A 17881-nucleotide genomic window follows, 5' to 3' on the forward strand; every position below is an offset into this window, starting at 1 on the left:
ATGAGGTTCGCAGATGATGTAGCCCGTACATCACCGTCCGTTAAAGTCTTAGAAGTTCGGCTTAACAGTTTGAATACCGAGAGAAAGAAAATTGGACTGAAATTACACAAAGGGAAAACGAAATACATGACCAACTTTGACACAACGGAGTCCATTGAAATTGATAATGAACCGATAAAGAAGGTAGATACATATAGTTACAACTTCAGTATCTGAGCAAGTCAAGATGGAAGACATCACAAGAGAGGAAGTCTTACTGAGAATCAAGGCTGGCTGATGTTATTCTGGTAGATACAAAGACATCTTTTGTGATATAAAGCTACCAAGGACATTGAGGCGTCAATGTATGTTACCCACCATGAAACATGGTCTACAACTAAAGATCTTGAACAAAAACTCGTCACGAAACAGATTCCACGGAAAAACGTATATATACTAAACATAACTCTACGGGATAGAGTCAGGAGCAGAGACATATGAACATGACAGAAGTCAACGAAATCATGGGAAGGAGTGGCGAAGCGAAATGAAGGTGGCCAGGACACGTGGCAAAGAAACAAGGACAACAGATGGACAAAAAGAGTCACCAAGGGGTAACCAAGAACTAGAAAGCGTAGAAGGTGAAGGCAAAGACGAAGATGACGAGATGACTCAATAGCATATAGAGGGCTTCTCTCAGCAAGGGATGAAACAACCTAAGTGATGTGAGGTGATGTTGGTAGCATCATTAGCATGACTGGTTTGCTAAGTTTACAGCGAAATCGTCGATGAATATGATGAAAAATAGGGACCCAGTATGGAGCCCTAAGGTACACCAGTAGTTATTAGCTTTACGCTTGATGCTTTGTCATTGATATGATGGACATACCGTATGTCAATAGAATGGCGAAATACGAACATTTACATTATGAAAGTAACCCTGTCCTTAGAATTGGTAACCAATGAAGTTCTCTCCTGTGTTCTCAGACGTTTTGTTCGCGTGTCAGTTGTTGCAGCAAGACCGGTGTATTTGGACTCAATATTTCGACTTTGGTGATAAGGCAATATCCCCGGGAGTAACCACATCGAACCCACGAGTTCTTACCTTAAACCATCGAGGCATTGTTTTATGGAAATAAATATATACAACACAATACTAACTAACCCATTTTACTAGCTGCTTTTACGTAGTCTTTGTTTTTAAAACAGCCACTCTCGTCTTGCCAACTGAGGATTTCTGCCAGCCAATCCTTACGATAAAAATCTTGATAACCAAGCAGCCCACACAACAGCCCTGTAAAAACAAAATAGAAATTTGGATATAAAAATCATCGTTGTCATCGTCATCATTTTCATCACCATCGTCGCCTTCATCATCATCTTTACCATCACCATCGTCGTCTTCATCATTACCATCACCGACATCATTTTCAGGTTATTCATCATTAAGAGAATCTGAAAAACTTAAACCATGTTTATAATACCTTGTTCAAGGAAAAGATCTTGCTTATTTAGAGGAAACCCATTTGCAGCAATGCCTTCCGCTTCGTGGAATTCCTTTGCGCAGAGTTCATCAAATATCGTCATTGGTGAGAACTGTTGTCCATTACGGTGACCATAAAAACGCTTTTTTAACGTCGGTGTACATTGCATCTGTGTGAAAATTGAATTAACCTATATAGTTTCTCATGAGTACCAATACGTGACACACGCTTAATTATTTACGAAGTTGAAGTTTAATTTCTTTTTTTTTCAACTCGGAAGTTTATCTTTAGTAGTAAAATATCATCTTTGTCATGTTGATAGTTTTGATATATTATGTTTCTTTTATTTTAGAAACATTTTAAAAATAGAAATGAGAATTGTAACGACATGTTTTCCCATTTTAAGCTGAACGACGAGCGATTGGTATTTGACCAATGAGGTAGCATGCTTTTCCCAACGCAACTAAAAGCACGCTACCTCATTGGCTAGAAACCGATCGCTAGTCGCTTGACTTTGATGTTTTAGTTGGTTACCTTTAGACCAATTTGAAAGTAGAGTATCTGGTGAGTTAATGAATAGCCGTCATAGCCAGGAGCAGACATCAAGTCCCAGCAACGCTTACTGGTAGAACATGAACCTTGGGACGATTTGCTATAAATAGAATCATCAAAGTAAACGTATTATTCACATCATCTTATATTAGTAATGGTAAACGCTACAGTGGCGCAGCCAATGGTGGGAGTATGGGATAGGAAGCTGCCCCCCTGATGCTGCCTGTCCTGATATTTAAGATTTCAGGCCTTTTTGTACTTTAAGCCCATTTGGACCATTTTCATCTAAGTTTGCCCCCTTGAAAGTTATCTTCCATAGCCTACACCCCCTGGAAAAGTTGAGATTTATAGTCCTCGTGAGGACGGTTTACCTCTTTAATTGTTCTGAAAACAATAAAATAACATTTTAAATAAGGCATCTCATCCAAACTGGTGCGTCTTTGAATCAACTAACCATCGATGTTGCATCGATACTTGAAATTGATGATGATTTGGAATTTCACACTGCACTCCATTACTTTAAAATACAATTTTTTAAAATTAATTTAAAGATATTATCCTGTTTTACCAAATGAAACATAGCTCAATCCTAATCCTTTTAGTTAGTTCTAACTGGCAATGAAGGTCAAATTTATAATATTTTTGCAATTTCAGGTGAAATAGTCCAAACACATTCACCTTTGTAAGATTTCTGCAGGTCAAAATTCAAAAACTTGGCACAAGCATTCAAAATTATGTTATGAGTTTGCTCAAAAAACTAATATTTTATGTTAGATCGATAATTGTTATTAGGATAAAAGAAAATGTGTTTTCCAAACATTAGAATGAATAACATGAAATTAGTCGTTGTACAAGTCATACGAAAAACTCCCTACAATCGCATGTTGTTGGCCCAAAAATTTGCCAAAATATTAAAATTTGACTTTAATTGCCAGTATGAACTTAAGGGTTAGGATTTAGCAATGTTTCTCATTTGCCAAAACAGGATAGTATTTCTTAATTCAAAACATTTAGTGCTATTACTTTTCAGAATATGGATCGACCAAACATCGGTGGGCGATCCTTAGATCGAACCGATTTGGACGAGGACCTTAGTTTTGAAATGATTATCATTTTATATATATAGCACCGACTATTCCTATACTTATCAACTTTTTGGGGGAAGGAAAGTTGATCATGAAGGCTAACCTTGATCCCAAAAGTTCAGCAAAGCAATCATCTGTCGTCTTTTCTTTCAGTAATTCAGAGTTAGAATGTGATGGAGGTTGGACCGGAAATCGTTTATTAATTAATCGCGGATCGGCATTAGTATCCCAGAACCCATCGGTTGTTACAAGTTTTCCCAAATCTATAAACAAAATATAATAAGCATAATATGTGACCGTACAGCTCGAATGAGCTGTAAATTCCCTAAATTGTATTCTGAGTTAGAGTGTAAAATGTGTATGCAGGTCGTATTCATCGGCATCTCCAGCTGGCGCGACATCTATCTGATTTTCATAGTCAAACACCAATCAATAATCCTATTATTGAAGAGGATAATTAGCTTCTACCTTAGATGGCAATAGAATTTTTAATAGCTCTGGTCTTTGTTTGCTTTGGCTAAATCCTGTTCAAGTGGTGGGTTACCAGGCATTGTATTTTGTATAGGTATGTATAACCAACAATTAACAATGAGAGAACTTTCTTGAACCTCGTTGACTTGGGGATGATTTGATATGACCGCCAATTATGACTGTTCGATATTTATTGCCAGCAATCTGGAAAAAGAGACACACGTAGAAACGAAAAAAGCTACCATTTTGTTGAAGGAGCAAAGTTCAACAAACCATAACCCCGCTACTGGATATCGTTTGAAGTCAAATAATATACCATTTTAAAGCTTATGATGTATATTTTCTAAACGCAAAATAAAACAATTTTGGGGGAGGAATTTACGGCTCATTCGCCGTGACAGGTCACATATAATAACATTAGCTATGAATCATTAAGTTTAGATGTTGTGGCCATTATGTTAATGGCTAAGTATGTAGAAAGGCAGTTTATGAATGATCGGAGTAACACAATTGCAGATGTTAAGGGGGGAATACATTAAGGAGGTAATTCCTAAAAAATCCGATAAAAATGATTCAGTTATTAAAAGTGCACATCGTATATTTACAAATCGTGGTTGGAATGATGCTATGAGGGATTTATTATATCATTGAAATACGGCTGACACCAATTTAAACGTTAATTTTGAGGAAGAAAAGCATCAGTTTTTTATAGGCGTGGTTTGTAAAAGAGAACATGGGCATGACTGGTATATAAGTATAGTGCGCCTTGAACATGGCTCGTTTGTGGTACAAAATAATATACCGACAACATCACAATATCGACTGCTCAGTGCCAGAAGTGGGTTCTTGCACTGAGCAGTCGATCTCTATATATTCAAAGTGTTAACCTTTTATGCGCATATGATTTATTCCTTTTAGGTTTAGTAGAGAAATGGTAGCTTTGACTTACGATCGTAATCTTGCGGATAATTACGCTTGACATGTGGAATTGCCCGGTCACAAATGTCGTCTGTCTCCTGCCGTACATTATCTACTTTATCGATAATATCTGAATCGAAGACGGCAACTTTACCAACATTCTGGTTATCAACAAAAGTCTGTAAGAAGCCAATTAACTGACCTGTACAGTAAAGACAAATAACAAAACAGCAAATGAACATACACACTCCCTCATTTCAAATCATTAGTTTTGGTTTCTCTTTTGTTCAGAAACCAAAAATCAAGGGATTAAAAAGTGGAGATGAACTGGTCTGCAATCATAACACTATTGTGCTGGGAGGACACAAGAGGGTATATATAACCAAAAGTATAATGGCCAATAACCATACGTATATAATAGCCTATTGTGCTAACATTTTCATTATCGGATATCTATCAACGCGGGCGACAGTTGCTCTCTTCCGTAGGTGGCACACTTTCATGACACCTTATAATTACACCTGAGTTCTATATACGAGGCCTACATGTAGAAATCATGTGCATATATTGAGGGGTGGGGGTGTTTTGTTTATTTGTCTGAAATATAAACGATGCATGATGATGTAGATGATTTGATTATGAATTAGATTATTCCCCGGAAAGCACAACCCATACCTCTTACCTATGTTCCTTCCGCCACCTATATATAACCTCCTCCCTCCCCCCTCCCCACACTCGATATCGACTCTTCCCTATTATTCCACTCCACTCTTGAGCTCCCCTCCCCCTCCTTCCCTTCCCACTTCCAATGCTCTCCCCCCTCTGTTTCTCTTTCTCCCTTTCCCTTCCCCCCCCCCCACACACACACACCCTCTTTCCCTGACGATCTCTTCTCTCTCTCTCTTCTCCAATAAATAAATTGAATAAAAGTCAATTTAAACCAGCTTTCTATGATATTGATCTTCCGTCATGCGACATGCAAATAAATAGAGTTGTGTATAATAGTGTTTATATCACTCAAGTGTCTCTTATATCACTCAAGTCAAGTGTCTATTGTAATGTCTGTGGAAATATTTCGATGGTCTATATATTTTCACAGTGAAATAAACTAAGGCTATTTCGTAGTCTCAAGTCAATGCTTTCAAACTAAATCAATGCTTTCAAATGTAGACTGCTTTGTTCGACTTCTCTGCTCGTGAATATTGCACTGCGAAATTTAAACATTTCTTTTGTATACTTAGATCAGGTAACTTCAAATCCTGTAATTTTCTTCGTCACACCACTTAAAAGAAACTGAAACCAAAACCGAAACTACCTGTCGTAAATGTTTAGTTTTAAACAAAAGGTAGAAACAATGAGTTCGATATCTTGTGATTCAAGTGGTTAGGCAGGACAATAGGAAACCACGTGACCAAAACCAAAACTAAAACTAAACATTTGAAATGAGGCACTATCAAATAAGCCTTTTTGAAATAAAAAGGAGATGGCATATATTGATTTGGGTAAGCTTTTGTCAGCTGAGACAGCGTACAAAGGATTATCCAAATCAAAGTACGCCCTCTCCGTTTGTGCCCGCCATACTTCAAAGAGCTTTACGGAGTCTAATAATCATAGGAACAAAATCAATAGGCTTCAAAATGTTCAGAGATAAAATGTCATTAAAAGGAAAATGTTGCATATGTCATCGATCCACAACTTATCAAAGAAAATTGTTTGCTCCTCCAGCGACCGACCCAAAATTGGCCAAAATCAGCGTCGACCTTTTTATTTTTTTAGTTTATAATTTTAACGGTTTTTATTACTTTTTCTGTGTCTAAATTTCATTTCAAAGCTAAATTTGGCCACCAACATTTTTCTTAAGAAGAAAATCATTACTGTAAACTTATTATAACATTATCCATTCATGCATCAATGTTTCCAATAAACTTGGTGTCTTATGCCTGTAAGTATGCAGTCGTTCTAATCTAATCAATTTCTATGGTATATCTTGCGTATTGAAGGTCTGAAGTGAAGTATTGATATCTTTCCACGTGACCAATGTTTATTACCAACAGGACTATATATACAGTAGTGAGTCAAGAAGAATTCCTGAAAAAATTGGTGTCAGTTCCAATTTACAATGTAAATATTATTTGAATGTAATGTTAAAGATGGAATTGCATGAGAAGTTTTGCACTGCAGCACTGACAGGAACATTTAGTGGTAGTTCATTTATCATTAAATAATTATACACTTACATACGTGTTTTGGCGCAGCGCCAGCCTTCTATTCTAGCTAAAAACGTTTTTAAAAATAAAAAATATGCAAATGAGGCAGCTAATTTGCATATTTTGCGACAAAAATCACATGGGATCTTAAGACTGCCCCTTACCACCATCCCACCAAGTTAAATCTCTATACGCCTCACCAATTCCAAAAAATGGCAAAAAGCCTTTTTTTAAATAAACAAATATACAAATGAGGTGGCTAATTTGAATATTTTGCGACAAAAATCACGTGGGATCTTAAGACTGCCCCTTTACCACCACCCTACCAAGTTACATCTATATACCCCCTACCAGTTCCGAAAAATGGCAAAAAGCGTTTTTAAAAATAGAAAAAAAAGGAAATAAGGATGCTGATTGGTATATTTTGTGACAAAAATAGCATCTGATCTTAAGACTGCTCTTAACCATCACCCCACCAAATTACATTTCTATATGCCCCACCAGTTCCGAAAAATGGCCAAAAAGGATTTCGGCAAATAAAAAAATAGGCAAATGTGGTGACTAATTTGCATATCTTGCGACAAAAATCGCATCGGATCTTACGACTGCCGCTTACCACAACCTCATCAAGTTACATTCCTATACGCCTCACCAGTTCTTCGAAATGGCCAAAAAAAAAAATTAAGTTAAGTTAAATATGCAAATTAGCTACCTAATTTGCATATTTTGCGCCAAAAATTGCATCAAGTCTTAGGGCAGCCACTTACCACCACCCTACCAAGTTACACCCCAATACACCTCACCAGCTCCGAGAAACTAACCTGGAAGCCAAAGGCATTTAAAAACAAAGTTCACACAATGCAAATGTATAAGACCCCATTATAGCATAAGGCAATTTATAAGTCGTTTTATATGATTTTAAATGTGACGTATAAAATTTGTCTATAACACAGGGAGATATAAAATGTAGGGATTTGTGTACTTTTGTTCAATTTTCACAGAAATTGAAGGATTTTGACCCATGTTTTTGTTTGTCTGTTTACCCCAGGGTCGCTGAAACAAAGAATTATATTAATTAAATCACCTAATTTATAATTAATAAAGGACAAAGAAAGATAAAAGCAAAAGTATGCTTCATTTAGTTAAACAATAGTAACATCCCTGTTGTGTACAAAACAACTCTATACGACAATGTAAATCAGGATCAATTCATTGACTATTAAGTGCACAGGCAGAGGGAAATGTTGATTTCTCAGCGGATGGAACAGCCATTTTTTTTTTCAGAGGGAGTATGTAAATTAAATGGAACAGCTATTTTGGGGTCATTATTTCAGAGGGAGTATATGCCAATGGGTATGTAATTTAACTAGAACAGCCTTAAATTGATATCGATATTGATATTGACGTCACAGATTCGATTTGTCACGTGATCGTCAAACCTGTAGGAGAAGGTGTCAGTTCTTCAGGAACTGACACAAAAAACTCCGACCGACCGAACCACCCCAAAATTCCCACTGGAGGGCAAGCAAACATTGTTTTTCTCGGCCTTATGGCAGTTTCACTGAGCAGTCGATACATTCTGCAGCAAAATGGGCATGTGAGAAACACATGGAAAGGTTTCTATACAAAACCGATTCTCTTTTAAACCATCGTGCGCATAGTTTCCACCTCTAAACACCTGAGCATACATTTTCGTCCAAGAGCTCTCAAGCAAGCAGTGAATTGTCTCCGCACAGTCTTTGATTACACTACACGGCAGACTTGTAGTGACTCGACTCGAAATGACTCGACTCGACTCGACTCGACTCAAGTTTTGGTGACTCGATGACTCGACTCGAGACAAGGTGACTCGACGACTCGACTCGACTCGAGGGTTGATGAATCGATGACTCGACTCGAAATTTAATGACTCGACTCAATGACTCGAGGCTTGTGACTCGAGTCACTGTGGCTGAATCGACTTTTTAAAAATGACTCGAAAATATAAATTATACCTAATAATATTTCTAATAATACCTGCATGTTTTCTTCCACACATCTCAGTGTATTGTGATTCTTATATTTTACAAAATGGGCTTACTATCTCTCAGCATCTTTATAATAACTTAAAATATAAATTATATGTATGTGTGTACAATGTACATGCATGATTGCCTGTTGATCTGGCTAAAGGATCCACCATTTTTTTTACATGCTTCAAATTTGGCATGGTGGAAAAGTCCATTGTCCATCATTGCTGATTACCATGGACTTGTAGTGCTCGTACCCGTACTCGAGTCCCAATTTCCATACCCGTACCCGTACTTGTACCCATGGCTTTGGACTCGCGTACTCATGGCCTATTTTGTCTTCGGACTGATGGACTGGGACCCGTACCCGTACCCGTACTCATGGCCTGGGACCCGGACCCATATTCATGGCATGGGACCCGTACCCGTATTCATGGTCCGGGACACGTACCCGTACCCATGCATGGGTACCATACAGTATATGGCTACACAAATGCAGGAAATCCCACTGTGAGTCCTCTGATCATAATCAAAACAAATAGGTTACATCATGGATGGGGTTGGGTGGGGAGTAACGCATGGATCCAGATAGCAAGCTATAGCAAGTGCCCTTAATTTTATTTTAGCCTGGTTCTGGGCCCTGAAAAAGGTAAATCCAGCCCTGGCTACACAAAATGCTACAGACATGTCATTGTAACAGCCTGTGCACACACCCCTACATGTATGCTACATGTCTCATTCACACAATGACTGATCAATGCAGAGAAAAAAACCCAGCAAACTGGGAAAACATTTCAAGATACTTTCTTTTTTGTGGTGAATTTCAAGTCATCATGTTAAAATATCATTATTATAGCTTTTATTAATCATTTTGATATTCCCCATCCACATACACTCCTCTACATGCTGCACACATGAAGAACTACATTGCAATGTGACTGACTGGTGTGAGCATTTCCACCAGCCACATGTACTTCTTGTGCCCAGGCTTGGACTTGTGCATCTGAGTCAAATGAATAGAGAGATTTTTACCATATACAATAATTTGGGATGTATAGTAATTTTAAAATATTAATAAAACATGGATATAATTATCCAGATGTGCATAATAAGACTCGAAAGCTACATCATTGCTAAATATATGTTGAAATTAGTATTGCACAGTCTGGCTGTCCATACTGTACATAGACATAGTTTTTTCACATCCCAAAATATGCCACCTTTAGGCTAGATTCACTATGACCACCAATATTTGATCTCTTTTTGTACTTGATTAATTAATTTGTTTATACCCATACCCATAATAGGACCCATACAAGTACTTGAAGTCCCAATTTCCATACCACTACTGGACCAGTAGCCGTACTCGAGTCCCAATTTCCGTACCCATACTCGTACCCGTACCCATGGCTCCGTACCCGTACTCGCACCCTATTTTGGAATGGACCCGTACTGAATACTCATGGCTAGGGATCCGTACCCGTACCCTTACCCATGACCTGAAACCCGTACCCATGGCCTGGGACCCGTACCCGTACAAGTACTCGTGGTCCGGGACACGCACCCGTACCCATACTCATGGCGGGTCCTAATGGCAATACTACAAGTCTGACTGATTACTGATTTCCACAATGCACTGGATGGAGCACATAGATTCATAAATTAATATTATGTACTCTCACTGGGATTTTAATTTTAAAAAAGTACAAATTCATGCAAATTGGGCTATCAAGTTGACAGCTGGTATCATGAGCATATAAAACGTGAAGTGACTCGAAATGACTCGACAAAATATATCCGACTCGACTCGACTCGACTCGACAGAATGGCCTGACTCGACTCGACTCGACTCGACTGACAACTTCAAATGACTCGACTCGACTCGGACTCGAAGGCTTCATGACTCGACTCGACTCGAGACTCGAGGGCTCGATGACTCGACTCGACTCGGACTCGACTTTCAGTGACTCGACTACAAGTCTGCTACACGGTTATTCAATGTTATAGCAAGGCTAATGTGGAAAATCCTATCCAAGCACATTTTTTGACCAAAATGTAGATTTCAAAACTCAAGACCTCAAGTGTTCCTTACAATATTTTTCAAATTTTATGTCATTAAATGAAAAGCACGTATATTGTTCATAATTATACTAGCGTCACTAGAATGAGCAATGGCCAATTCTATTTAAATTGCAAATCTTGTGCTAAAAGTTGCTATTTTTGCCTGTTTTGTCATACGATTGTAAATTCAATGAACTATGACTTTGTTTAAGAGCGCTTACAAATTTATATGTCATGTACGTGAAATTGATTTTGTTGCTAAGAACAAAAAAAACACTTTTATAGCCACATAAAAATGAATAATTTTCTTGGAAACCAAAATGAGGTAACTTTCTGGAGAAATCCATTCCGATCATATCACCTACATTATATTTTGATGTAACAACATTTCCATCTCCAACTAAAGCTTGGCTCACAAACACTCTATATAATCAGTTCCGCGTGGTTACAAAGACACTCAGTGTGTTTAAATTCGAAATTCGAAGGCGAATATTCGTTGTGACGTCAAAATATATACGGCAACGAATAAAATATGATGACACGCCGAGTTGAATATCTTGTTATGGATCAGTAGTATTTTTTTTCGGTGAAATCAATATACTTCCAATTCATAATTTGTTAGACCTTTAGATAAGGTTTCATTAAATACTAGTTTTGAAAATGGTCTGAATATTTTCTTACCGTACTTTTCCTCATGCTATGAGGCAAAACATGTTTACTCACAGTAAACTTCGAAAGTAGTTTGTCAGCAAAATATCACACATTGTTTGAAAAATATGTGAAAAACTAAATTAAGAACATATGGAATGATCAAAATCCATTAACGCGACAACAGAGTTCTGACAATTAAAAATGAAATAAACTATGATATAGAAATTAGCGCACATATGTTAAGCCGAATATTGTTGAAATATTATGAAAAACATAAAATCAAAAACATATGGAATGATCAAAATCCATTAACGCGACAGAAGAGTCTTGTTCATTTAAAATAAAATGGCATAAGCTACTAGTATGATACAGAAATTAGTGCGCAAATTAAAAGCTAAACATTGTTGAATTATTAACACAATAGTAGTTCTCCAATGCAAAATCATGACATGTGTTTCTTTTGAAAAAATATGGGTCGTCATGATTATGTCCTACTTTGAAAGTGGGTCAAACCAAGGTGTACCAATATACGGAATATATGTGTTTTGGAGTAAAAATTAGAGATTATAATTACTGTTATGAATGATTAGGATTACTAGGGTCATAGTAAGGGTTAGAAATTAGTGCTAGGGTGCTGCCAGCTTGGGGGTGGGGTGGGGCGGGGTGGTATTCTACAGTTATTCTCAAAAACCTGTACTTTATTTTGGTGCTTACTGAAAGGCTTATTCAGTGATCCCAGCGAAAGTGTAAAATAAAATAAAATTGTGTATACATTTTCTAAAAGTGAAAGAAAGTCATTAAAAATATCAGGTATTTTTGAAATGAAATATTTAGCAAAAAAGGAGGAAAACAGCAGTATTGACAAAGTTGAAGTCCCATTCAAATGTATGTAACTAATTTTTCTCGGTACAGATGCATATAAAATACCTTATTTAACAGGGCTTTCGGCTTAACCACTAGCACATCTATAACACTAATAATGGTACAAAAATCTGAATTGTAATGAATTTTACGATCTTCTGGATGATCAAATCACTGAATAGGCCTTTAAGTGTTACACACTTCCACTTTAACTTACAATCACAGGTACAAAAAGTAACCGTGGTCTTGCGTATCTTTAAACAGAGGCGGTACTAGGGGAGGGGGTATTTGCAAAAAATCCACAAAATTTGGTCATTTTGCCCCCCCCCCCCCCCCGTGTCACCCCCCGATATCTTCATGGCAGAAATCGCCATGGTAGGTTGAATCCACAGCCACGCATGGCCTTTGTTGCGACCTGTTTAATAGTTTTGAGACGCATAATGGTACGAGGGACATCCGACTAAGGCTATTGACAATAGCCTGGTGACTGACCTCTGTAGTGTCAGTGAACATGGTATACGCCATGAGGTCATCTGCTTTTAGACTGCCTCCACCAGTGGCCTATGCTGCGCTATAGTTCGGCACGTATAAAATCAACATTTTTGGCTGCGCGCTGTCACTGACATCGTTGTTAGACGAACACGCAAGTCAACAGTCAACAAGGAGGCCGACACTTTGTCAACTTTTCACAAACTTTTGAAGTGCGTGTGAACTGTAACATACGGTATAGTGTAAACCTAATGCACTTTTATGTAAAATTTATATTGATAAGACCGAAACCATTAGCAAATAGCTTTTTCAACTAACATGACATTTGTTCGAATTTTTACACGGTTGATAAGAGAAGAGAAACCTCAAAATTGCTGGATATAATAAGCACACTGTACTAAAAACCTACTTATGCACCTGTCTAATTGGGTAACATGTGGCATAAACATACAACTGAAGGGATTGGGAACTCGTGTTTTTAAGTTTATTTACCAGTGTCGTAGCTGGGGGCAAGAGAGTGAATGTGTTCTGGGCGCTGTCTGGACCGGGGCACCGAATCGACCAAATTAGTGCGACATATAGGCCCTAGATCGTTTCTGCTCTCCCTCCAAGCAATGAAAGTCAAAAATTTTGCGCGCTTCGCATGAAATTCAATAGTCTTTTGAAAAATCGTTTTAAAATCGCATTTCACCTTGATTATAACCAAATTACACTGATCAAGTTTTTTTAAACATGGCAAGACTGGGATTTCTGTTTAAGATAGGAACATCATTAAAGTGGCAGCTGTTTGAATAAAAATAACAAATATCTGTATGCGGTTTTGTGACTTGTGACAAACACATTTTGGTAACAGTTTGTAAAATCCATACTGCACGCAATATATCCGCGCTAAACAATAGAAAAAAATACAGATTCATTCGCAATACGCGGATTTAGGGTTTCTTTACCGGAAGTCTATTTGTGCGAAATTCCTTCCCATAATGCAATATGCGTATTGCATAACAAAGAATATTGATTAACCTCCGAACTGTATCTATTGTTATGCAAAATGCTTATTGCATTGTGGGAAGGAATTTCGGCAAAAATTGACTTCCGATAGAGAAACCCTAAATCCGCGTATTAGTCAACACGCTACCATGCATTGTCAGTCCACGTGCTTACAAGATACAAGATACAAGATACAAGATATTTTATTTTCCCATAATTCACATGAAATCACACAGTATATATTTTAAAAAACAAAGGCAATATCAAACAAACGAATTATGGAGGGGATGACCAGAAGGCCAGTAAGGCCAGAGGAAGTCACCCCTTAACAAAGAAATGTTACCATCAAAAAAAGTAAAAAACAAAACAAAGCATAACAAACAAACGAGAAACACAATGCTCAAGAATTAATCATATTTTGAGATCAAGTCACGTTTATATATCTTACGGAAATGTTTCAATGAATTTGCCGTTTTTATTGAATTTGGCAATGAATTCCATAATATTGGACCAGCAGTACGAATGGCATGGTCAGTAAATGTTTTGTTGTTCTTCATTAAGTTGAATTTATCTGCGTTTCTCGTTTGGTAATTATGAATATTGGAACGTAGTGTAAAGAAGCCATCAAATACGCCCGGTAATTCATTATTACTGTACTTGTACATAAATACCCCCAATTCAAGTTTGTAGGTGTCTGCAAGAGTTAAAATATTGTATTTGGCAAATAAGGGAGCAGTGTGGCTTCTATAATGACTATTTGCTATTGTCCTCACAGCCCATTTCTGTAATTTCATAATTTTATCCAAGTATGTTTTACACGTATCACCCCAAATCAATATTCCGTAATTTAAATAAGGTAAAACAAGAGTACAATATAGAGAATACAGGATACGATCAGGTACATAAAATTTAAGTTTGTTCATAACTCCAATATTTCGCGAGATGGTTTTTGCTATACAGTTTATATGGTATTTCCACGTCAAACATTCATCAATAATCACACCCAGGAATTTTGTATTAGTAACCCGTTCCAGAACTGACTCATCTAAAATGATCTCAGGAGATACATCACACACAGTTGAGTTTATTTTTGATGTCATATGTGGTGTACCCAAAACCATGTAATTTGTTTTACTTGCATTTACCGATAGTTTGTTCGACTTGAACCAATTACTAATTTCTTCTTCAATTCATTATTAATTAATTGATATTTACTTTCAATATCTTTATGTGAGTACAGAATAGTAGTGTCATCTGCGAATAATATAAAGTCTAATACATCTGATGTGTTGATAATATCGTTTACATAGAGAATGAATAATAAGGGACCCAGTATAGAACCTTGAGGTACACCACAAATAATATCTTTAAGTTCTGATTCACAAGAGTTGTAATGTACATATTGTTTTCTGTTGCTTAAATAATTAGTGAACCACTGAAGTACGATACCACGAAAACCATAGTGTTCCAATTTATGAATTAATATGTTATGGTCGATGGTGTCAAAGGCTTTGGAAAGGTCTAAGAAAATTCCAATTGTGGTTTCGTTTCTTTCAACGGCATAGTTAACTTTGTCAACTAGTTGAGTTATGGCCATGTATGTAGAATGGTTGTTTCGAAAACCAAACTGCTTATCATTTAGTATTTTATTACTATCTATATACGCAATACATCTATTAAACACTAGTCTTTCAAGTATCTTCGAAAAACAAGGTAGTACCGAAATTGGGCGATAATTAGAAAATACTTCAGAATCTTCTTTTTATAGATTGGTATTACCTTTGCTATTTTTACTTTTTGTGGCACAACACCGGTTGAAATGGAGAGATTAAAGATTGAGGCAAGCGGCTGAACAATTTCCTTTGCAACTCTTTTTATAATAAAATTTCCAATATTATCATGACCAGCACTTTTATTTTGATTAAATTTATCAATAATTTTAATGATTTCCATTTCAACAACTGGCTTCATATACATACTGCTAGATGCTGGATTTTTTAGGTAATCAAAATAATCTTTACCTGATTTGTGAATTTGTGATGCTAGATTAGGACCTACATGTACAAAGAAATCGTTAAAAAGGTTGGAAATATCATGGGGATTGGTAATAGTATTGCCGTTGTCACTTCTAAATTTCTTTTGAGTTTGTCTTGTTTTACCACGGCCAATGATATTATTGATTGTTTTCCATGTTTGTTTCATATTATTTTTAGAACGCTCAAACTTGGTAAAATAATATTTCCTCTTAGATTTGCGTATCAAAGCATGAAGTTTATTTCTATATATTTTAAATTTGTGAAGGCGTTCAGCACTTGGGTTTTGCAAATGCTGTTTATATAAAGTATTTTTAATGTTTATACTCTTTAGTAACCCTTTGGTTATCCACGGCGATTTCGGATCCCTTTTCCTTTTATTTGAACATTTCTTTAATGGAATACATTCATCATATATTTTATTAAATATACTGATAAACTTATTGTAGTCATCATCTGCATTTATATTATCTAGGTATTCTTCCCATTTGACATCAGCTAATCTTTTCTTTAACATGTAAATATTTTCGTTACTATGAACCCTTTTATGTGTCACCGTTGGACTTGGAATGTCAGTTACATCTAGATTTGTTGACAAGATTGTTGGAAAGTGGTCACTCACATCTGTAACTATGATAGCAGACTGAATTACAGCTTCGTTATTCGTTAATATATTATCAATTAGTGTAGCGGTTGTTTCAGTAATTCTAGTCGGTTTGTATATAGTTGGCATTAATGAATAGGAATAAATTAGGTCTAAATAATCATGGTATGCTTTATGTTCCTCAACTTTTAATAGATCTATATTAAAATCGCCTAAAACATAGGTAAGCTTTTTTTTCAGCATTAATAGTCTTTAAAATAGGATCTATTCCTGTTATGAAATCATTAATAGATGTATGGGCTCTGTATACAGTACCAACAATGATATTTCGTTTATTTACATTTTCAATTTCTATAAAGCATGACTCAAAGTTTGGGGTTGATTTACTTAAGTCTTTGCGTACCTGGTATTTAAGTTTGTCCGAAATATACATGCCTACTCCCCTTTCTGTCTTCCAACTCTGTGGACACATTCAAAGTTATATCCAGCGATTTTGTAAAAATCAGGTGGCTTATCTCTTAAATGGGTTTCAGAAATACCTATTATGGTAAAGTCGTGGTTAATAGCTTTCATACATTCCTTGAGTTTGTCAAAGTTCTTTTTAGGCTTCTAATGTTAACATTCATAAAATTTAATTTACCATTTTTTAAGAAGGAACATTGGTTTGGTGTTACATAGTTACATTGGTGGATACATTTGTCATTAGTAATATTATCTTTATCTGTAGTACTATTTTCAAATTTCAATGGATTGAAAATCATTTCATCGTATTTCTTAATAAAGTTGGCATCAGTAATATCTGCTGTTTTAAGATGATGTGTGATATTTATATCATCGCTGTCATCGTCAGAACTTGTGTCTTTATTTTGAGCCATCGTACAATTGTTACAAGTCCATTCATTGTGTTTTATACGCTGTAGTTCTTTTGGTTTCAATTTGGTACATTTTTTATGAACAAATCCTTTGCATATTTTACATGTTATATTTTTATGACAATCGTAAACTTTTTTTGAGCATGACACACAAGCATCATCACAAATAGCAGACATTAAACGAAAAGTATATTAAACAAGAAAAAAAATTAAAAAATCTATTAATATACCAGGGAAAAAGTTTATATATATAAATCAACCGTTTCCCTTGATCATGAAAATATTTTAACAGTTAAATTAAGCTATTTTTCAACAGGCTACGAAAGTAACGTAAGGCCAACGACCCGGCAGCAAGGATTATTATTAACAAGTATCGACTACTGAGCCACGGCAAGTCATAAGTATGCTACATTCCACTTAATTGATTGTTTTCGTAATACTGAATAATACTGTTTGTTACAATTTTCTCGTTGTATTGGTATATGAAAGAATTATGGTATTTTTAAATACTTAAAAGTGTTTACACATACTGAGATAGTAACCAATGTTTGCAATTTTGGTAAAGGCTGTAAAGTAAGCATGACTTCATAGGCTCAGTAGAAGATGGTATAAAATTTA

The 17881-nt window shown here is 36.1% G+C and overlaps 1 protein-coding gene across 1 annotated transcript in view; it reads right to left on the reverse strand.

The window, feature by feature from the left end:
• LOC140149687 (UPF0764 protein C16orf89 homolog) overlaps nt 1-17881 on the reverse strand; it is a 56716-nt gene that overhangs the window by 13207 nt on the left and 25628 nt on the right. Inside the window, exons 2-6 of the mRNA XM_072171760.1 lie at nt 4521-4691; nt 3204-3363; nt 1998-2115; nt 1464-1632; nt 1145-1273 (exon numbers count right to left, since the gene is read on the reverse strand). Coding sequence (XP_072027861.1) covers nt 1145-1273; nt 1464-1632; nt 1998-2115; nt 3204-3363; nt 4521-4691 — 747 coding nt within the window. The remainder of the gene's footprint in view (nt 1-1144; nt 1274-1463; nt 1633-1997; nt 2116-3203; nt 3364-4520; nt 4692-17881) is intronic.

This window comes from Amphiura filiformis, chromosome 4 (genome assembly GCF_039555335.1).
Source record: "Amphiura filiformis chromosome 4, Afil_fr2py, whole genome shotgun sequence".
Classification (NCBI taxonomy): Eukaryota; Metazoa; Echinodermata; class Ophiuroidea; order Amphilepidida; family Amphiuridae; genus Amphiura; species Amphiura filiformis.